The 22,138-nt window shown below is 42.4% G+C and overlaps 2 protein-coding genes across 6 annotated transcripts in view; both read left to right on the top strand.

Moving 5' to 3' along the window:
- The first annotated feature begins 909 nt into the window (after window positions 1-909).
- NSMCE4A (NSE4A component of SMC5/6 complex) lies at window positions 910-11,618 on the top strand. The gene is made up of 11 exons (XM_075717746.1): window positions 910-1,198; window positions 2,463-2,543; window positions 3,126-3,256; window positions 4,334-4,485; window positions 6,471-6,570; window positions 7,980-8,070; window positions 8,582-8,676; window positions 9,465-9,513; window positions 10,225-10,316; window positions 10,887-10,978; window positions 11,533-11,618. Exons 1-10 carry the CDS (start codon window positions 910-912, stop codon window positions 10,968-10,970), a joined length of 1,164 nt encoding a protein of 387 aa, XP_075573861.1. The 3' UTR covers window positions 10,971-10,978; window positions 11,533-11,618.
- A 1,076-nt stretch (window positions 11,619-12,694) lies between these two features.
- The window catches only part of ATE1 (arginyltransferase 1), an 87,099-nt gene continuing 77,655 nt past the window's right edge, over window positions 12,695-22,138 (top strand). For all 5 annotated transcript variants that reach the window (XM_075717395.1, XM_075717397.1, XM_075717398.1 and 2 more), the window contains exons 1-6: window positions 12,695-12,797; window positions 13,969-14,032; window positions 14,390-14,452; window positions 15,165-15,268; window positions 16,057-16,329; window positions 21,790-22,022. In XM_075717395.1, coding sequence (XP_075573510.1) covers window positions 12,695-12,797; window positions 13,969-14,032; window positions 14,390-14,452; window positions 15,165-15,268; window positions 16,057-16,329; window positions 21,790-22,022 — 840 coding nt within the window. The remainder of the gene's footprint in view (window positions 12,798-13,968; window positions 14,033-14,389; window positions 14,453-15,164; window positions 15,269-16,056; window positions 16,330-21,789; window positions 22,023-22,138) is intronic.

The following is a 22,138-nucleotide window of genomic DNA, read 5'->3' on the forward strand; positions in this document are numbered from 1 at the left end:
CGGCCGGCACCTCACGGAGAGGGAGGCGGCCGGCACCTCAGGGGGAGGCCCCCGGCACCTCAGGGGGAGGGAGGCCCCCGGCACCTCAGGGGGAGGGAGGCCCTCGGTACCTCAGGGGGAGGCGGCCGGCACCTCAGGGGGAGGGAGGCCCCCGGTACCTCAGGGGGAGGCCCCCGGCACCTCAGGGGGAGGCCCCCGGCACCTCACGGAGAGGGAGGCCCCCGGCACCTCAGGGGGAGGCCCCCGGCACCTCAGGGGGAGGGAGGCCCTCGGTACCTCAGGGGGAGGCGGCCGGCACCTCAGGGGGAGGCCCCCGGTACCTCACGGAGAGGGAGGCCCCCGGCACCTCAGGGAGAAGCGGCCGGTACCTCAGGGGGAGGCTCTCGGTACCTCACGGAGAGGCCCCCGGTACCTCAGGGGGAGGGCACCGGTACCTCACGGAGAGGGCCCCGGTACCTCAGGGGGAGGGCCCCGGTACCTCACGGAGAGGGCCCCGGTACCTCAGGGGGAGGGAGGCCCCCGGCACCTCACGGAGAGGCGGCCGCCCGCGCCGGCGGGCACCCTGAGGGGACGGCCGGGCCCGGCCGGTCCGGCCCCAGGAGCCTGCACGGCGCCGCAGGGAGCGCTCGGCCCCCGCCCGCCCAGGCGCCGCGGGTTCTGCTCGCCTCCCTCCCCGCCAGCGACCTCACGGGGCGGCGGCGGCGGTAGCAGCGGTCGCTCCGCGGCGGGCGGTGGCGGCCTCGGCCCCGCCCCGCCTCCCCCCCCGCGGGTTTGTCCCTCTCGGGCCGCCGTCGCGACCGGTAGCGGCATCTCCGCGCCGTTAGCGACTTCCGCGGCGCCGGGCTGCCCGGGCGGCGGCCTCCCGGGGCGGCGGCGGCGGCCCGTAAAGGCCCGGGGCGCCGACCAGCCATGTCGGAGGCGAGCGGGAGCAGCGATTGCTCCTCGTCGCGGAGCCCGGCCGGGGAGCGCGGCCGCCTCTCGCTGCCGTCCACCTCGGGCAACGGCGCCGGGCCCCAGCACAGTCAGCAAGGGCTGCCGGGCCGCCCGCCGGCCTCCGGGGAGGAGGGGGAGGAGGAGGAGGAGGAGGCGGCGGCGGCGGCGGCGGGCGAGGAGCCCAGGCGGCCGGAGGGCGCCGGCGATGAGCGCAGCAGGAGGATGATCCGCAACCAGTACCGGGAGCTCATCTACAGCGTGCAGCGTAAGCCCGGGGCGCGGCCCCCGAGCCCGGCCCGCCGTGGGGCCGCCGGCCTGTGGCCGGCCCCGGGGCGGGCGCGCCTCTGCCCCGGCGGGGCTGCCTTTGTCTGCCGGGGGGCTGCGGGTGGGCGCCGGGGCTGCCCTCCAGGCGCCAGGCTGGGAGCCTGCCCTTGCTGCTGGAGGAACTCTTGGGGCTTCCGTGGGCCCGCCGAGTGCCTTGGCCTGCTGGAATGTTGGGCCTGTGGTTAGATGGGAAGCATTTGCACGGCCAGGGATAGCTGGGTGATGAGGGATTTACCCCTACGTAGCGCATTGACTGCGCTGATGCCAGGGAGCCATCAGCTTTAGACCTGGACGTGTACTGAAAGCCTTTCATTTTGCGCTCGTGGTGTTCGAGCTTTAATTTGAAACTGCGGGTACCAGCATCTGCCTGGACCAGAAAGTCATTCTTAGGCTTTCCAGAAAGCGCTATGGGATTTGTAGCATCTCTCTAGCGAGGCGTGTCAGTACTCCTCCCGTGGATGTTTGGAGCGTGCCGTTTTTCTCATGGAAGTATAGCAATGGTTGGTTGAGTAGGCACCGCTGAATTTAGCAACATGTGGCGTTGGCTGTTTTCTGCATACTTGCTGAATTTGTAGGGTTGAGAGAGAATACAATGCAGTTTATGGACGATCCAGCCTGTGTTTATGCAGAAAAAACGACAGTGGTGTGTCAGTGCCTTGAGTATGGTGTCCGCCCTTAAAAGCAGTGCTGTGAGTCGCTGTTCAGAATGGAACATCTGAAAGCCCCGTTAAATCACATGTATACCGTTACATATAAGTAACTGCATTTGACATGGTGATCTTTAGAACTCACCACGCATGCATTTTTGGGGGTTGGTTTGTTTCTTTCATGAAAATCCTTAATAACTTATTGGTAAGATGAAAAACATACAGAAAACTGTGGTATCTGGTAGCTGTTTTGACACAGATATAGATATTTTACTGGAACCAGGAGGAATCTGGGATCTGCTAACATAAATTTGACCACGTAAATCTTAGTCCCTTGAAGTAAATGGGCAATTACTACTTCAGACTGAGTTAAGACGTAAGCATTAATGAAAACGGAGCCTACATAATCTTGCAATTAATGTACTATAACTAGATTCTGTATTTTTGTGTATATGATGGGCTATGAACCAGGCAGTTTTGATTAAGGTGCAAGTATGTAGTTCTCGATGCTTCTATATTTAAGTAATTTAGGATTTCATTTGTGTCCCTTCCCCCCAGAAAATCGTGAGGATATGCTGAGTTCAAAAAGCAACAGACTGACAGAAGCTTTGGAAGAAGCCAACAGACTGTTTAGTGGAGGTAAAACAAATTCTGTGGTCCTTATTAGAGGTGTTTGCTTGACAGTCAGCCAAGCATGAGGCGACGAAGCCTTATAAACAAAAAAGGGCGAGAGAATGAAGTTGAAGTCCAAGTACTTTATCAGAATTATTAAAGTATAACTTGAAATAGATATGTTTAGTTGAAGAGGAATTGTCTGAATAAGTTGATATGAGAAAATAATTACTGTAGTGTTTATTTGCACTTAGAAATACTTCTTACTTTATCTTGACTCTGTAGAACAATGTATGAAAGTAGTACATATAAAAGATACCAGAGGGGTTCGTTTCACTTGGAGAGATGGAAAATATGTCAACAAAAGATGCATTTTAATCTTTAAGATAATGTGTTACTTTTCCATGCTTGCCTTTGTCAGTGTCATCCTCTCCTTTTCTCTCTCTCTTACTATAATGCAAATATTATTATAAAGATTATGCAATGACCTCTAACACAATTACTTACAATAAAATGATTTACAAAGCTCTATGCCCAGAATAGTCTGTATGCTAAATTTTTTTTTTTTGACAATTTCATATTATTAACATAAAATCTTTTCTGTAACAGTTTCTTGTGCACGAGAGGCTGCGCTGGATGCCCAATTTCTTGTCTTAGCATCAAATCTAGGAAAGGAGAAGGCCAATGAGTTGCGCTCTGAGATGACAGCGTTCGATTCACTAGCATTTGCGGAAGACTTGGTAAGTTCCAGACTCTGAATTTGCCAACAATTTTGCTAGAGGTTTGCTCTATTTGTTGCAGAATCATAAAATAAAAGCCTCAGCTTGTCAGTCAGTACATGACAGTTCCGATGGAATTTAACACTCTTCATATGAATTTCTTTGATTAACTTTCAGGTTAGTGTTGTTAATTGTTTTAAGCTATGTATTAAGCATTTCCAATGCACATGGGGAAAATGTAACTTAAAATGCAGACATCCCTCCCCATTGTTGCTTTGCTGCTACTTTATCACAGTTCAGTCAGTTCGTGCTCTTAGGGTAGTCTTGTGCGCTTTTTTTTCATACCCACTGTTTTGTAGTTTCCCAGTAGCTGAGTATTTTCTTTATCCTGTACACTGCTTCATATGTTTTTGGATGGGGTTCTCAAGGCCCTGTGTTACTGATGTGAAATGGGACTTTGGATTACTTGCATGCTTTTAGGCTTGACATGTTTGTCTCTCTGTACTGTGACTGGGTGGAAGTGTCGGTTCAGAGTACCTTTGAAGCAGAGTTTTTTTCCCCCACCCTAAAAATTTTCTCTTACGTTACAGTTGATTAATAAGGCGCCTGAGTCTTTAGTCAAGCCTAGAGCTCTGCAGTATAAAATCCCATCAAGCTCAATTGTTTTATTGAAGTTTTTCCTGAGGAAGTCTGGATTGGTGGATGCAGGGTTGGGCCAAATAAGTTGTTTTATGGGATTTGAGGAGCTAGGCTTCCTGGGAGTGTGTGGTGTTCAGAAACTGTGAGATGTAAATGTATTTATAGTGCAATTGAAGTAATGCTTTGCTACTTCATACATCATTGAAATTCTATTGGAATACAGGCAGTTTTATTTACCTACTGCTCTTTTTTTTCATTGCTTGCTGATGCTTGCTGAACACACAGTCTGTATGTGAGTGTTTTTCTGTTTTCACAGTATCTTCAGGAAAGTCAAGGTTCTTAGGCAGTGAATGAAATATTAATCTAGCAGAACAAAGACTGTAATACAGTGTTTCAGCGTTAATGTATCTACTGATCTTTCTCTAAGAGAATTTTCATTGCAGCTTTTTTCTTTTGTAGGTAACCTTCATGGGTATAAATCGCTTAGAAGTAGAAGGAAATGATAGCGATTCTGAGGGCATTTCAGGTGGCTATTTGCCTAGTAATGCCTGGCATAAACTGGGAGAAGAAACAGAAAAGTACTTCAGAAGAGCACCTTCTTTTCACTATATGTAAGTTTATTTAAGGAAATAGTATATAATTCAGTGCAAGCTAATGGCCTTAATAGATTCTTACTTTTAATGCCCTGGGCTTGAATGGAGTTTAATCTCGGGTCACAGAGTGTCAACAAGAATTTCTGTGTGGTCTCTGTTCTTATGGTACAGTGAACTCCTTGTCTGCAAAATTTTTCATAATATTTCTCTCTTTGATTTTGATTTGGCTTGGCTACAAAATAGTGTCACTTGTATCTAGTAGAGCTAGCAAGGTACTCTTGAGTTACCTGTTTCAGACCAAAACCGGTAGAAGTGATCCTCTTTCCTTTAAAAGCTGACTCTTCCCTCACCTTTCTCTCCCTGTACAAGCTGCAGCCAGAATCATGAATAGAGGAACTTTTTTTTTTTTTCCTCCCCTCTTTCCTAGACAGTTATGGAAGGTCAGTCTGTCAGGGTCTATATCTTTTACCTGATGATTATATTATCATGAAGAGCCCAACAGCTCTTCTCGTAAGTCTGTGTTAATAGGTTGTCTTTTAGAATCTTGCTTTCTGGCTCTGCCTTCAGAAGAAATCACCTGATTACTGGCAAGTGGCCTCATGTAGAATCGCTGTCATCTCTCCTTATGCGTAGGCAATCCATTTAGTGGGAGCCTTTTTAGCTGCTGGCAAATGAGTCTTGGTCACCTGGCTTACAAACAATGCTTCAATTTAAATCTCTCATAAAGTCAGCCTACAATAGCGGGATCTAGTTCAATTAAATTATCAACAGTAGAGCTGATAGAATATTATTCAGTTGTCTAGGCCTTTACACTTGTTCCACCCCCCAATAAGTATCACTGTAACTCTAAGAAAGTTGCTGAATATAATAATTTGATGATACAATATCTGATATTTAATGTTGGATAGCTAATTGAGATATTTCAAACTTATGTTTGCACTTTCAAGCCGTAAGCTCTAAACAATAAGTATATTTTCCAATCATTTTTAGGATCTTAAGACAAAACTGACTGCAAGAAAGACTTTTTTTCCTCATTAATTGCATTTTGACATCTTAAATAATGACGGGCTTCTTTTGAAGGAGGATGTGTGAATATTCACAAAGTTGATTTTAAATAATAAAGTGTAGTTCTCAGTTCAGGAAAAGAACTACGTATTTCTGACTCCACCTGTTCTTATCTGAGGCCTGAGGTTTTTTTTTTTTTTTTTCATGATCAGTCCGTGACTTCTGAAATTGAGCAGTCGCTCACCCAAGATAGGGAAAAATATGTGCTGCAGAATTTTTGGGTACCTGCTGAACTAACTTGAATTGAGTCTCAATTCACACTCTCTCCTTTAGGCATCTAACTTGGTGGAGATTCAAGGCAACCAAAGTTAGGAGCCTAAGTTCCTTATATAGTCAAAGGAGAGAGGTAAGCACTTCAAGAAAGTGCCTAAATCTAGCACGTATATTACACTCACTTTGTTGAATGAGAAACACTGGATCTCTTCTTAGTGTACTGAATGTTCTGTTGATTGACTAGTTTTAAAAAATTGTGGCTTTTTCTAAAAAAAAAAAAGCTTACTGCAAACCTGAACTTACAGAAACTAAACAATAGATGAAAAAGAGATAAATATTGTATGGAGAGAGTTTTCAGGCAGAAAAGTTTGTAATAAATTCAAATGGAGATACTGGAGGATATGAACCATATACTCTGTTTCATTTTGTAACTAGTTTTAAGAAAAGTAGATTTAAAGTTTTCAGTTTAAAAAAAAAAAAAGAAAGTTGGAATAATTGCATCAAATTTTGTACATCTGTTGATAGTTCTGGTATAAGGCTGCCAACATATTGTTAGCAACTTTTGGGGATGTTTGTTTACAATCTCTAAACGTGATGAGGCTTTATTTTTAGACATCGGTCATTACTTTGCAGTTTTATCAGGAGATAAATGCTCGGTATATAGATTTCTTAGCATACAATGTAAAACATATTTCCATATATATGTTCTTTTTTATTTCGGTTAGGTTGGGATCTTTCAAGTCTGATCCTCCTGTACCAAGGCAACGGATTGAGAGGCAGAAAAAGACTACAGGAGGAGAAGAAAAACGTGCAATGCCTGCTCAGGTTTGTGAAGTGTTATCTTTATTAACAATTTGTTATGGCATAGTTATTACAAGTGACTTTTAAGTCTTTCTGTTCATGTTGGTTTGCGTTTTGTAGTTACGAACTGTGTAGTACTAAAGGATTCAGACTTCATTATTAGGCTTCTTGATTTGTTTTGTGTGGACTGCAGTATTTCACCAAGTGGAAGGAAATAGGATGTACAGACTGATTTCAAGTTCAGAAGCAGGATTTGCAGACTGACTTTTTTCAAGTTCAGATTAGCTTATTTGCTCTGATGCTCATTGCTTTGGAAGGAAACAAACAAGAAACTTCTTTACATTAGTGTGTTTTCTTCAACTTTTATTTAAAAAGTGTCTAACAGCGTGTGGCACTTGCACAGAAATGTGGTTAACAACAGCAAACTGATTAGCTCACTTAACCGCTATTTTCCCTGTTTTCTGTTTCCCTATTCTTTCTGTCTTACTCTGGCAGAAAGGCAAAAGTCTGAGAATACTTAGAGAGGCTTACGTTTGAAACTTTGAAAAAAATAAACCATGTTGTTATGGGGAACCTCTGGCTGATAATGCCAGTACGTAGAGGCAAAATGTTGAGTATGTCTTTTTTTAAATACAGCCTACTTCATAATAATCCAAATAGTGATAGGCATTATTCCAATACAGTTTGTACTGGGAAGAAGAGGAGCTGGAGGGTTTGGGAGAGTTGCTTCCAGGAGTGAGTGACTGCTCTCTGTGGTTTGCTTAGGCAAACACTGATGATCAGTGTACATGTCAATGTGCGTTAGATACATAGTTATGTGTGACAGTTTCTGTAGCTTGCTTTATTTCAAGGTGGTCAAAGGGAAGGTGTTGGCTGACAGGAACAGCAAACAGGTTACTGAAGACTGTACTTGAAAAGTGAGTTTGGTACTCTGCTGATGTCAGTACTTGAAGGACAGTTTGGAGTACCCTGCTTTACAGATAATGAACAAATCTGTAAAATCACAATAATGGTGTCCTTTGACCACGTCAAACTTCATGCCATGACGTTTCTTATGTGTAAACTTAGGTGCCTTTTCTGAAAAAAAGTTAAAGATCTTAACGAACTGCCCTTCTACGCTTATAAATAAACTCCTGCAGTAAACTCACAGACTATGTACTGCCAGGGGTAACCCAATTCCACAGAACTATTGGAAGGTAAGCGCAGGCCTGTAAATAGTCTCAAAACATCCAAACCGCGGCCTTTCAGTTTGATATTGTAAGATGGGAATTAATTACAAAGCGCTTTGTAAGTTGTCTCATGTTTGTGTGTCTGTAACCATGCACATGTGGCATAGAGAATCTTTTCTGTTAGGTGTTCCTAAAAGGCCCTTCTCATATTCTTGTCTTACAGCAGTGGTTATTGGAGGTTGAATCTATGATTCTTTTTTCCAGTTAAAAAAAATGGAGGAGTCTCATCAGGAAGCTACAGAAAAAGAAGTAGAGAGGATCTTGGGATTATTGCAAACTCATTTTAAAAATGATCGTAAGTATGGTTCAATTAAGCTTTTAAAGCATTAATTTGAGAAGATGAGTACTCTTAATCTTCTACAGTTAAGAGTGGTTAAACTATAGAAACAAAATTACGTGGAGTCTGCAAGTAGAAATCTTTACATTGAAGGATATATGCTGACCGTATTTTTCACGAACACTAATCAGTTGTTGTTTGACTGCAAAATAAATTTAAATCCTACCCTCTCCCTCTCATTAGGGCGTGCTATTTTTTAAGGGACAATCAAATAGTCACTGTGTACGTATATGCATGTGGCAAAAGGCGGAAGAAAAGAATATTTTCTAGAAACTTTGTTTCTTTCTGCAGGCAACTGGGCATTCGGCATTGTAACTAAGTTGACATAAACATTGAGTTAGCTTTTAAAAGGAGTACTGACTTTCTTAACGTTGTGTTTATGTATATTAGCACTGTGTATACCACCTGTTTGTTTTTGGGGTTTGTTTTTTTTTTTTTTTTTTTTTACCAAACCCATTTTTGTATCTAGCTGATACACCGATTTCCTTCTTTGATCTTGTGATTGATCCAAACTCTTTTGCACGCACTGTGGAAAACATCTTTCATGTGTCCTTCATCATAAGGGTAAGGCATGACATGTTCTTGAAATCTTATTTTAAGATATTAGAATTATCTAGAAATATTAATTGGTTGTTTTTATGACTTTATTGATAGATTAATATTTAAATATTAGGAATCCTAATTTGTTTTCTACCAACAGTCTATGATATTTTGGTGATTGAATAAAAAAGAAAACAGAGTTGACAGACTAATTTTTTTTACTAGATTTTTTTCTACTACAGTCAATTTACCAACAAAACAACAGTGAAATTTTTGCTGTCAATACACTTTCCAAAAAGGGATTCTAGCTCACACTATTTTAGATCATAGAAGAGTAGTCACAGAGTATAGGAGAGTTCTTGAGGCTGTAGGAAAATATGTCCGTGCAGTGTTTTATGTTCTCTTCGAATCTGTAGATTTGCAGTTCAAACTATACATTGTCTAATAAATAAAACGAATTTGGGAAAAGGGAAAAACTTACGAATATATTTTGACTAAATTCACGTTTACAGTGAATAGTGATGTGATTATGAAAGGTTAACTCAAGTATATTTAATAAATTATTATTCATGATTTTTAATAAATTTTTTTTTTAGAATCCAACAGCTATCAACTGTCCTATATCAGCTGCATTCTTTATAAGTGCTATATTTAAATAATTTTTCTTATTTGGTATGTCAATTAAGATTCTTTATCAATATATGTACCTGTTTATGATTATGTAATATATTAATTAAAAATATGAAATCTCAGTGCATTATCCTAATTAGATAGCTCTAATTTCTGAAACTTTAAATCCTACTGTCTTTTAGGATGGTTTTGCAAGATTAAAGCTGGATGACGATAAATTGCCAATAATAGGTAAAATCTAGCTTTAAAAGACTAATCGTTTTTTGTTACAGCATTGAAAAGTAGCTGCATCTTATGTGTTCACAAAGTTTTAGGTATATTTTTAGCTGCAGGTGTAAAGATTCAGGGATATGCAGTGAATGTAATTGAAGGCATGAAGAGATTTATGAGAGGAACTGGAAGGACTGAGTCTCTTTAAATATCAAAATATGGAAAAAGGCCGTTATGCTGACCTATACAAATTAATTCTATTAATAGAAATAAAAGATTATTACCTTTCCTTTTGAGTGATATTTTCGCTAATAAGTGTATGAACAATGTTACGCTTTGCTGAGAAGAGGTATTTTTGTGTGCAAGAAATCTCCTTTGTCTGTCTGTGTTGGGAAGTGCTGCAACTTCAGAACAGTTGAAAAGGAAATGCCATCCTACGTACGAGGTCTCTGGCTTTCATTCCCATGGGGTATCGATGGGATTAAGACTTTGGTGGGATTTCATAAAGGATTAAATACTTAGGTCCTTTTGGGACTCTGAAAAATGCTAGTTTCTAAATTTTTAGGAGGTAAGGCTAAAGAAATTTCTTAAGAAGCATATGGTACAGGCTATTGATAGAGACTAGCTTAGTGGGGCATGTATAATTGATTTGCTTTTGGTGAAGCTTTTGTGTTCCTGGAGGCAACTGACTTTACAAGTCTAAAGACAATGAAAATACTGTATTTTGAACAGAGCCTTCAAAAGACAGTGAGGGAGGAGAGGGTGACCATGGTGCTGGAGCACGGAACCAGGTTGTCATATCTCTGAACCATCAAGAATGGAAGGTATAATAGATAGCGCGTGATACTTTTGATTCATTTTTTTTTCTTAAGTATAAGAACACATCTGAGAGCTGTGCTCTTATGTACTCTGATGAGGATAGGTGTTTCTGTATACATTATCACTACATTTAATTTTATGGATTCCAGAACAATCACAAATCTAACGAATGCTTTTAACTGCAAGAAAACTGAGAATTGGGTTAGCAATTTCATCTTTAATCCTTGAAACCTGGTCAATTTAAGTGCTTTTAAGTTGTGCAGTGACTTGCCTTTACTGTTTTATATAAGCATGGAGTCTGTTTGTTCCCATATATATGATACTTGCTTCTAGAGGGGAATTTCTCTATACAATTTCCTCACTCTCTGCTGTTTGTAATAAATCTTAGACAAAAAGTTGGTTTTAGCACATACAACTCTTCTCCTTTGTCCCTCACTCAGAAAAGGCAGAAGAAACTTAGTAATTTGAAATAGTGCTTTAGTATGAGAAACTTTATTACTTACCTGTTGGTAACTGCAATTAAACTGAAATAGTTCAGCTCTTGTAACTTACGTACTCTTGTCATCTCTAACCAGGAGATCGTAGAAACATATGAAATAACAGAACCCATGATTAGCCCTCCTTATCATAGAAACGAAGATGAAATGGACATAGCTTAATTCTTCAAGTAAGTTCTTTTCATAAATCAAACTAAATAAGGATACAGTGCATGAGTTCCTTATGCATGTGGAAGAACTGCAGGGAAACTACCTGTGACTTAGAAATGTAGAAAAACTGTAAGCAGGGTAACCGTATAATGTCTGGAACATTTCTACGTTCTTGATCTCTTCATGGAACAAAATGTAGTCTAGTCTTCTATGCGGTAATTAACTGAAAAAAAAAACCAAACCCAACCTTTATTTTTACATTTGATGGTCAGTTAATTGATATACTTGAGTTAATTTTTGGAACTTTATACTCGTACTTGGAATGCAATGCTGTGAAGAATCATAGCTTAGTTTTTCTACTTTTTTTTTAACCCACTGACAGCTGATATTGTTAATAGAGTCGTCTGAAGAAGGACTTAGGGAAGCAGGAAGGGAAGGCAGCCTGGTTCCCTCTAAAATCTTTTAAATGATAGGATTAAATTCTTTTATTGTCACAGTTGTTTGGCAAGTTCCAAATTTCGATGCATATTGTCTTACTGTGTTCTCTTTTTTCTTTTTCTTTCTTTCCCCCTAGGTGCCTTAAAGAAAATATTTAAAAATGTTTCCTTCAGAAGAGATTTTATATGTATATATTGTAAAATTAAATATATTTTTATTGGACCATCTCGATCCTGATTATACTTGTCACAGGGTTATTACCATATACTTTCTATTTATTATGGCTTAGTTGACTACTTTGCATAAAGTTTACTGACACTGACAAGCTTTCATAAAAAGGAAATGCTATCCCCTTTCTTTCATCCCTTGTCTCTCCCCAGTAGCAGCCTGCAAGTGGAATTTACATGGTTAACCACCTCTGCTGTGATAAACTTGTTATCTAGATGGGCTTGGGTGCTGCAGCAGAAATCGGTATTGTCTTTGTTCTTACTCTTCTGGAAGTCAAGGTTTGAGTTGGGAAACTTGGCCTTGATTACAGATAAAAATTCCTCCTTCCTTTTCTTTTTTCCCCCAAGTCCATCACCTGTATTTGGTTTTGTAATTTAGGCAGGACAGCTATATTAAGCAAATAATGCCGTGGCCTCAAAATAAATAAAAGTCTAGCTCCATCTCCAGAAAACGCTCTTCGGAGGGCCGCCGTCTCTGGAGTTTTTAGGCTTTCTTCCCTCCTTTCCTCACGAGGCAGGGTCCGCTCCAGCGGCTGAGGCTGCGGGCACCAGGCGCTCTGCGCTGGGCTGAGGAAACGCGGTCGGGCCGTGAGGCCGTGCCTACACCCAGCTCCGTCGCCTCGGGTCGCCGACAAGGCAACTGAGAGCCGTGTGCCCGCGCAAGTCCGCCCAAGGCGGGCAGGCCTCGCCCCGGCCCGGCGGGGCGGGGACGTGCGGCGAGCCGGGCCGCCGGGCGCCATGCCTGCCACCGTGGTGGAGTACAAGGGCGGGAAGGAGGGCTACCGCTGCGGCTACTGCGCCTCGGAGCGCGGCAAGGCCTCCGCCGGTAAGCGCGGGCGGTGGGGCGGGCCGGGGCCGCCCGGGCTCCCGCGGCGGGGGCCGCGCCCGCCCTCACTAAAGATGGGGGAAGCTCGCCGGGGCTGCCCGCGGCCAACATGGCGGGGCCGCCGTTTCCTGTGGGCGCTGCCCCTGCCCTGCCCGTAGCAAAGATGGCGGCGGCGGCGGCCGTTTCCGGGCCCCCCGGGGCGCCGTGCGGGGCGGCGGGCAGGGCGCTGGCCTGAGCCGGGGGCGATGGCGGCGGCCGGCGGCTCTCCCAGCATCGTCGAGTACTTCGGCGGAGAGGATGGCTACCGCTGCGGCTACTGCAAGAACGAGACAGGCAACCTCTCCCACGGTGCGGCCCGCGGGCAGGGCGGGCTGGGAGAGGCGCCGCGAGCGGGCCGGGCCGCGCCGGTGCTGCCGGAGGAGGGGGCGGCGGGAGGCTGCGGGGCCGCTCCGCGCTGGTGCCGCTGAGGGAGGCCTGAGGGTGAGCCGGAGAGAGCCCGGGAGCCCTTCCGCTGGGCCGGCGGGGCGCGGGCTTCCCGGGGCGGCCTGCGGGGCTGCCGGGGGGGCCGGGGGCTCCCCGGGAAACCTCGCCTCACGCTCTGGGTCTGCAGGAGCGCTTCTCCAGCCTAAGGGCAAACCGTCAAAAATAACGGGAAAGCTTTGTAAGGGATGGGATGTTTTAATTGTTGCTGCGGTAACACACGCACCCGAACTGGGGGTGCAGTCAGGCTCCCGCCCCGAGCGTTCCCTCCGTGCCGTTTTACCGCTCGGTGCAGCTGCCCTGCCTGAGCCTCCAGCCACGGCCCGGCTTCGCGGGGGCGGAGAGCGTCGGCCTGGCAGGGCTCACGGCTCCGGGGCCGGGGCCGGGCTCGCTTCGCTGAGGCCGGCTCGGCGGGAAGCGGGCCGTGGGCTGTGGCCCGGTGAGGAGGCGGCAGTCCCCGGGCTGGGCTGGGCTCTGCAGCCGCCCGGGCCGTTGCCCGGTGAGGAGGCGGCGGTCCCCGGCAGTCCCGGGCTGGGCTCGGCTGGGCTGGGCTCTGCAGCCGCCGGGGCCATTGGCCCGGTGAGGAGGCGGCGGTCCCCGGCAGTCCCGGGCTGGGCTCTGCAGCCGCCCGGGCCATTGCTCTCCCAGGGGTCCCTGGGCATGGGCCGCGTCAGTTCAGTGCCTCTCGGAAGAAGAGTTCTTCTGGCCCAGTGTTTGCGACTGATTTTAAGAAAATTAAGGAGCAATTTTATGTTATTTTGTTGGTGTATCTCTAGGAAAGACAGCAGGTGGAGAGGTGAACTTGTAACTTGTGCGGTCACAGCAATAGCGTTGATTGCATCCCAAGACTTATGTTGGTTTTGTGTGGGTGTTGACATCAGTCATTTGTGAGGTTTATGAACGTGCCAAATCCTTGAAAGACATCTATTCGAAAGTCGCCATTAGCCGCTCAGATTTACGGTAATATTTCTGTGGGGCTTCTTGTATTTTAAAGCATGAGTGTGGTCAGTCAAGTGTGTTACTGTATTATTTATTTCAGGTATGTGGGCGCATTCAATGACAGTTCAAGATTACCAGGATCTCATAGACAGAGGATGGCGAAGGTAATTTTAAAAAGAAAATACAAAACCGTGTTGTCAGTTTAGATACAATTTAGAATCCAGATTTAAAATTTAGGGCTGTGAAAAGAGTTACCTAGTTTCCATAAGTAATTGAAATAGAACTGCTTGTCCACTGCTCTGCAACTTTTTGTAACATGATGCTGTCGAACAGGAATATGCTCAGTTATTGTAGAAAGATAGTCTTTTAGTATAGCAGCAAAAAGCTGAAGAACTTGCTTCTTGACTTTTGTTAGCTATCATATTATACTTTGATATTGTTTTAACAGAAAAGGTTGGTCTTCCATTTATTTTGTAGTATGAGTAAGAAAAAAATCAATCCATATTTATTATTATTTTTAGAAGTGGAAAATATGTCTACAAACCTATCATGAATCAAACGTGTTGTCCTCAATACACGATAAGGTAAGAAGCTCAAAATATACTACTGTAAGTGATCTGACCATTTGCGTTTACTGCTTGAAATACAGAATACTTGAAAAGTTTGTTGACTTTTAATGATACTTTGAACGCTAAATATGTGGTGTTGGGTTCGTGCACAGGCACATCAGCGGCTCGGTGACATGTTCCTGTAAGCAGTCTGCTAAGTTTGTACCCTTGCCTTTTGCTTCTGGGTTGCAATCCAATGCAAGAGTCTGTGATTGCTCCCTTGCTCACTGGTTGCGGGTGAACCAGTTTGTCTGTACCCCACAAACACTGCTTTAGTAGCCCAAATAAGAGAGGCTGTCTGTTGAATAGGTATGAAGAATTGTAGATACGCTTCTCCGGCATTTGTAGTTAGTATCAATGCTGCATCTATAAGACGGATGAGAAATTCTAGTATATTAGCCTCCTACGAAAGCTTTTTTATGCAGTGCTTGAGGTCACCTTGGCGTATTTTAGTGATTATAGTGATATGCACACAAAACATGCCATAAAGAATGATATTATGCAGTACAAGGCAACATAATTTTATTAACTCAAAAGTGTTGATAAAATATTTGACCACTTAATATAGAGAAACTTAAGAAATAATTAGAAAGTACACATACAGTGTAATTTTTTAAAGTGGTTCCTTAACTTTTTTTTTTGAAATAATTTTTCACAGAAGACATGGTCATAATTTTTTCTTTTTAAGGTGCCAGGCTTTGTGTTTTCAGACCTCCAAATCTCACAAGAAAGTTCTGAAGAAAATGTTGAAATTTATTTCCAAAGGAGATGTTTCGAAATTAGTGAGTGAAGGTAAGACATTCTTAGTGTTTGAAAACCAACGCTGATGTTTGAAAGGAGGATAAAGTACCTGCTCGAGCGATCAGATGGCTAAAACGCTTTGATTTTTGTACATAGACCCCTTTAGAAAGGTCTGGGTAGGTTGTATCTTCACAGCGTGTTTTGAATCAAGAGCACTGTGTAGCCCAGAGACCAAATTGTGCAGCTGACTTGCTCTGTTGAAGAATATCTTTCTTTCCTTTTTGTGTAGAGCAGCTTACTTTCTTTTTCATCTCTGGGCACTTGCTTGCTTTCTAGCTGGGTGCCGTAGAGCATTAGATCCTGTTTTTATCTCTGTCATAAAAGTGATAATCTGGAGAGGACTAAGGAAGAGCAGGCAAGGAAAAGAAGGTTTTTCTTCCAGGTGATTGAACAGTCACACCCCATTTATCCAACACCAAAACCAGCTGTTCTCAGTTGTGGTGGAATTTGTTGTGTTGGTTCTGAATCATTATAATTTGCCTCGTGTGTGTGTGTGTGTGTTAGGTTTTTTGGATCTTTTTGTTGTTGTTGTTTGTTTGAAGTTAGTTGACTGCACCTTTTTAGTGGAGAAAATAAAACTGTTCTTACAAGTGAGTTGGTGCTAGTAATTCGGGGTCGTAAAGGAAGCTTTCAGTTTTCAGACTACTGCAAACAGTCACTTTATCTGTTGGAAAACAATTGTAAAATTGGAAATGAGTTAATCTAATGTTAATAGTGCAAAGCGTGAGCTGGGGTTATACAGAGAGAAATTCACTCATGCAGTTTTTAATTATTTACAGAAGAGCCCATGGATTCCCATATAGATGATGTGGTCGCGTGCGATTTTGCATACAAAAGCGAATCTCATGTCAGTCAGTCTGAACTGACTCCCTTGAGCGTGGATCACACGGAGAGGGTGGAGAATGAAGATGAGGACACAGGAGAAACAAAAGGAGAGGTGAATGTGCAGAAGGTGGAAGCAGGTTCTCTTCAGAGATGTGCAGATAAAGACACGCCGGTCCCTGGAGAGCCATCACGTACGGCTAAAATTGTTCATGCACCACCTAAGCCAGGTAGTCAAATTTCTGGTAGTAATTGGAGTATACTATGGATGGTTTCGCGTGTTGTTGATGTCCTCCTTTTTATCTTGCCTAGTAAATCAATAATTGTTTCTCCTTGAGTTGGAGACTCTGGTCGTGCAAGACTGAGAGCTGGATACAGCTCTGGCTGGTGCTGCAGGAGTGCTAGTTACTGAGTTAGGTTAAGGCTTAACCTTGTCTCTTGTGCAGCAGTAGGAAACTAGTTTAAGACCCCAAAAAAACCACCCTAGGTATTGTTTTTTCACATTTATTCATTTCTGCAGGCCATCTTGTTGTAATACAGTTTGTGTTGTTTACACCCTGTGAATAACTTGTTTAAGACTATTTTTTTTACGCTTTCATAGACTATTTGCCACAGATCTAACTGGCATTGGAAATACCTTCAGTATGTGGTTGTGTTTGTTATTTTGTAGGCTTAAAGAAAATTGTACAGCTTTCTGCTGTTTAAAAAAAAAAGTACAGATTTTTCTGGTTCTCTATAAAGAATGACATTTTCTACTTGAGCTTTTTTATCTGTTTGGGAGCTTGCCTTGTTTTAGATTTTGGCTGACTTTAGATTAGAAAAGCAATGTCACTAGAGGATGTGAAATTATGAAAAACTGTAGTAATTTCTCCTTTTTTCTTCTTGCCGTGAACTTAATATTGTATTTCTGCAAGGAAGTGCAGTAAGTATGTACAAGAAGTAAGGCGATCTACCTCATTTTACTTCTGAGGCATTTATACAATGCTACAGCTCTCATGTGCCAAAAACTGAAGGTAAATGCTTATTCATTTCTACAGTTTTGTGTGAAAGTACATGGAATACTGGTGGCATTTTTAATATAATAATTTTTAGTATAATACTAATTTTAATAGTATGGTCACTTTTTTCAATATGGAAGTTACCTGTCAGTCAAGCTTTTGTGTCCTAATTGTAAAGATTTCTGAAATGCTGTCTTTGGGCTGAATTTGAACGTGAGATCTTTACCCGAAAAAAGGATGATCTCATTGTCAGTCATCTGGCTGTAATCTTTTTCATGTGATAGCTCTTATGGTACCCTTTGCTGTGGCACGAGAGCCTGGAATCTACATCTGCTTGCTGTGGTGTTAAGCTGTTCACGTAGCTTGTTGTTGACAGGGAGGACCACGTGTCACAGCTGGTGATGTCCTTCTTGTCTTGCCTAGTAAATCAATAATTGTTTCTCCTCGAGTTGGACTCTCTGGTCGTGCAAGACTAGGAGCTGGGTACAGTGATCCTGTGCGTGGTGGGATCATGCAGAGGAGTCCTTGAGGGTCCCCGAGTTAAAAAGAAGTGCTGGAAACTACTGCTCCCGGGACGTGCCCGCAGAGCGCTGTGGGTTGCCTCTCCTACGGCTTCTTTTGCATTCTGGCTGTGTTCTTGTTGAACGTGGGTGATTTCTGGAAGGAAGATGGTAAAGGGTGGATGGATTAGCACCAGAATAATTCATTTGACCAACAGCCTGCACTGGCGAAGAAGGTAGAATTGCTGACAGGCTCTTTGTGGCCCAAAGGTTGGAGATGAGGCAGCCTTGTCTTACAGATCAGGGTGTCCAGTTTTGTGTAGCCTCTACAATGGCCTGTATAATAAAGTATATTTTCTGAATTGCGGTTAGCCAATACATGGCGAGTAATGTTAGTTAAAATCCTCATGGAGACTGGATACTTTAGAATTTCTGCATGTGTTGGGATGTCATACTAATTCCTAATTCCACTCACCTATTACATGTTGTGCCAGTATTTGTGAGAACTTCAAAGCATTTTTTCCTTCACAAAGATTTTTGTCTCCTTCTATAAGATGGCTCATTTCAAGCAAAAATAATGTTTTTTCCTTAATGAACACTCATTCCAATTGGATCAGGTTTTCACCAGTTCAACAAGTCATTTTGCATCTAAACAAAAAGGAAAGTGTTCAGAAATGCTTGATCAGGAAACCAGTAGTACTGCATAGAAGCAGTAGTGTTACATGTTCGTGGAAAACTATTCCAGAACTTTTAAGACTGTATTTTATATTTTGATTTTAATTTTAACTTTTATAGCCCATTTATATAATGTTTATTTGTTATGCAAATTTTCAAAACCCTCTTGTTTTTATAATAATTGATGACAAACTTTGGGTTATGTAAACTTCATTTTGGAAGCAAACTAAGTGGATATTGACAGCAGATGGCAGTCTTGGGTAAATTATTAGTGTAAACCTGCCATGGTTTTGAAAAAGGTGAGGTACGGTCTCCGGTTGTGTTAAGAGTAACATTGGGAAAACTTGAAACACTGGAAATGCAGATAAAGTAAGCCTGAAACATTGTTTGTACTCTATTTCAGAAAATAGGGATTTACTTTTATAGAGGAGCAATATGCATTAGTGTGCTTCTTTCTTTCTGGAGGTTTTAAATGAAATATAAAAGTGAATAATAAATGCATCAGCTTATTTCATTCGTCCTTAATTTCTTTTTTTTTAAGGGTAGGTGGTGTCACAGGTCGAATTCAGTTTAAAATTTTCCAGATAGAGAAAGATGTTTAGTTTTCATCTTGGAAAATGTAGACTTATTCCGTAATAAGATTGTTTAATTGCATTTTTATTTCTTTATAAACAAAACAGGTCATTGTCCTATAGGAATAATGGGCTGTTCCTGCACAGTTTCAGATAGAAAAGAAGGTTTGCTTATGCCTCTATGCGCGTTCATTGTTTTAAGAAGTTTTTCTTGCTAACTTACAGCTTATAGAAGATATGAGACATGAAACAGATCCCAATGCAGATGAAGTACCCAAACATTCTTCAAATGTAGCATGAGTATTTAAAATAAACTCTTACTCTGACTTGTTTGCCCATGGACAGGTCACATGATGTCTGTCATTTCCTCATAATACTTGTCCTTTTCTGGTGAGTAATTTTAGCTGTATGGATGAAACAAATACTCAAAAACCTTAGCTGAGAGGTGAGAACACTCAATCATAAAATCTGCTAGTGCAATTGTAGGATGTCTGAAGAGTGCCAGTGTGGTATCAGCTCCTTTTCCAAGTTCCTGAGATGCTCTCAACGTTTCAGCTGTCGTGGAGTCTGCACGGCACAACCAGACTGGGGCTGCTCCGGGTGAGCCGCGAAGAGCTTGCTGCTAACTTGCCCCAGCAGTGCGCGTATAGACTCTGTAAACTCAGTATGGTATGCACATTAAAAAGAATAGTTTATAGCCTTACTGATACTTGAAAATTGATCCCAGTATAAAGTATTTTGCCAATTCCTATGGTGTATCTATTGATAAAGAAAGATGCAGGCAGTGGCTCTGAGGGCTGCAATTCTTTGCAGGTGAAGTGACTCTTAAACACGTCAGTGAGCTTTCAAAATATCTGTGCTCTCACCGTTTCCAATTTGAAGAAGGATATCACTGTTCCCATTGTTCATGGGAAGGTTTGAAGCCAGTAGAGGACAAGAAAGATGTCACTTCTGGCTAATAAGTTACTAGTAAGAAGAAAGAGGAGGAAAGAAAGCTCTAACTACGTTTTCCTAGGAGTTCTGGAAAAAAACAATTTCCATGTAATTTCCAGGCCTCCAAGAGAGTCAAGTGGGATAAGCCGTAGTTAAGTCTGGGTTTGGATTCTTTTTTATTTCTTACAAATGTTAACAGAGTTGGAAATGTGTCTTCTTCCTAATGCTTTAAATGAAGGCACCTCACTGTTGAGGGTACTTTCCCATTTGAAAAGGTAAGTCTTTCAAAAGTTGCCAAATACATGGATTTCAGGAGAAAGCTCATGGCATAAAAGACTTCTTCAGCAGTTTGTCATAATATTTGTTGCAGTTTTTCTTCTGTGCAAGATATATGATTGTATTTCCCTATAGGGGAGTAGGTTTTTCCACTCTTCCTCTCCTTTTGAATGTTTTAGTATTACGGCTCTTTTTTTGGCCTCCAACTCATCTACTGCTGCCTTAAAAAAAAGAAGTAATAAAAAATGGGGAATTAGCTAATGTAATACAAAGTAACTCTGGCTGCTGGTGAAATTTTGAGTGCAACTTTCCCTCTCTCTGGAACTTGCACCAGCAGCTGCCAGGCTGAGACGGGTATTCCTTGAAAACTGATTATTTCTCCCACCACTGTTTCCAGCGTACAGCTCTTACGCAGCTGCTGGGGTGAGGTATGGTGTTCGGTTACTTGTGTGCGCTACAAGGAATAGCCAACAATGATGTACAAAACTTAAGGGAAGATAAAAGGCAGCACTGATAGCGTTATGAAAATGTTTCTCGCTTTTTGTAATTTTCACAAATTTGAATGTATGGAGTTACAATCAGTATCGATGCAAATAATACCGTCTAGGGAAATTGCTACTTTTAAGTAGGTTATTTATTTGGTAACCATCCTTTCAGTGCATTTGGTGGGTAGCATGAGGACCAGCCATCTTTTTTTTTTGTTTGTTTAATTTAATTGAAGAAAATTCTGTATTAATTTTTCTAGTACTGGCATTCTTATATCATGACTTTTTATTCTACGCTACTGTCCTAACTATAAAATTAATCTGGTCCCTTCTTTGAGGAGTTTGGACCACTTTATGTTTTTATTTATGCATGTCTTTGGATTTATATTCTTTAAAACTAAGTTCTTGTAGTTATAATTACTATTTTCCTTGCTGATCCATTTGTTTTCTTGGTTTGACTTCCCTTTTAAGTAAAATAGCATTTCATAAATAGAACGTTATGAACAGTCGATCTGTTAAACATGGAGGTGAATTGATAAATAGTGAATCAATTAGTAAAACCAGACAATCTGAATATGATTTTAAGCAGATGTAAGATTATGTGGCCTTTTACTCTTCTTTTACATGACATTAGTAGCATTGGCACTCATGGCGCTGTCATTGGCAGCATTTCTGTATACTGCATAAGGATTCCAGGTGACAAAAAGTAAATGCTTTTTTTTTGTGTGTGTGTGTCTTCTACGGGAGTCTGTTGTGTAGCTACCTGGGTTTTTAATGCAGTAGAAAAATTCTCTCTGAATTTGGCTGTGAGGTTTTGTGGCTGTATTTCTTTCCTTTCAGTATTTCAAGCTGATCCTGTAGCTGTTTGGATGTAGTACACCATCATACCATACATTAAACAGGAGCTTTTCTTTGTTTCTGGGAGGGGGACGTGGCAAAATGATTTAAAGGACAGACTTAGCAGGAAGTCTTTTCATTTTAGTTTTTAAATATATCCTTGGCTTTGGAGTGCAATCGTGGTCAAGGTGTTTCCATATTGAAGTGCTGCATTAAACGGCTGTAGAGGAAAAAATCACTGCAACTTAGCTTGGCATCGGGCATTGTCGGTGGTTGTAAATGGGAAAGACATGTTATGTTCAGGCTACAGTCTGCAATTAATGGTGATTTTAACCATTTATTTTCAGTGATTATGTAAGAACAACTTGTTTGTTGCAAAATGCGATGTTTAATTCTTTGCTTGCACCCTTGCAGGCAAAGGGGCTGATTTGAGCAAGCCACCGTGTCGAAAAGCAAAGGACATACGGAAAGAAAGAAAACTGCAGAAACTCCTTCAGAACCAGATGTGCACGTTTGAAGGCTCTCCACTTCAAGCAGGAGATCAAGTTTTCCTCTTGCAAAACTCTAAATCTAAAACAAACCAACCTAAAACCATTGAAGACTTTGTTTTTGTCTCTTTACCTGATGATGCACCACACAAATTAGAGGTAACGTCTCATTCGCTGTTGTTGCAGGCAAATTAAGGAAAAGTCTAGTTAAGGGGTTTTTTAAATGCTTAGGTGTTTCGTATCTGTGACTTTATGGAATGGTTGTAGTTTAAATC

Source organism: Pelecanus crispus, chromosome 10 (genome assembly GCF_030463565.1).
Source record: "Pelecanus crispus isolate bPelCri1 chromosome 10, bPelCri1.pri, whole genome shotgun sequence".
Taxonomy (NCBI): domain Eukaryota; kingdom Metazoa; phylum Chordata; class Aves; order Pelecaniformes; family Pelecanidae; genus Pelecanus; species Pelecanus crispus.

Bases quoted from the DNA above. Each gene is read 5' to 3' on its own strand.
- NSMCE4A (XM_075717746.1), top strand. From the start codon at position 910: ATGTCGGAGGCGAGCGGGAGCAGCGATTGCTCCTCGTCGCGGAGCCCG. The intron at 6,571-7,979 runs GTTTGTGAAGTG...TCTTTTTTCCAG, and splicing joins AACGTGCAATGCCTGCTCAG to TTAAAAAAAATGGAGGAGTC. The intron at 9,514-10,224 runs GTAAAATCTAGC...TATTTTGAACAG, and splicing joins CGATAAATTGCCAATAATAG to AGCCTTCAAAAGACAGTGAG.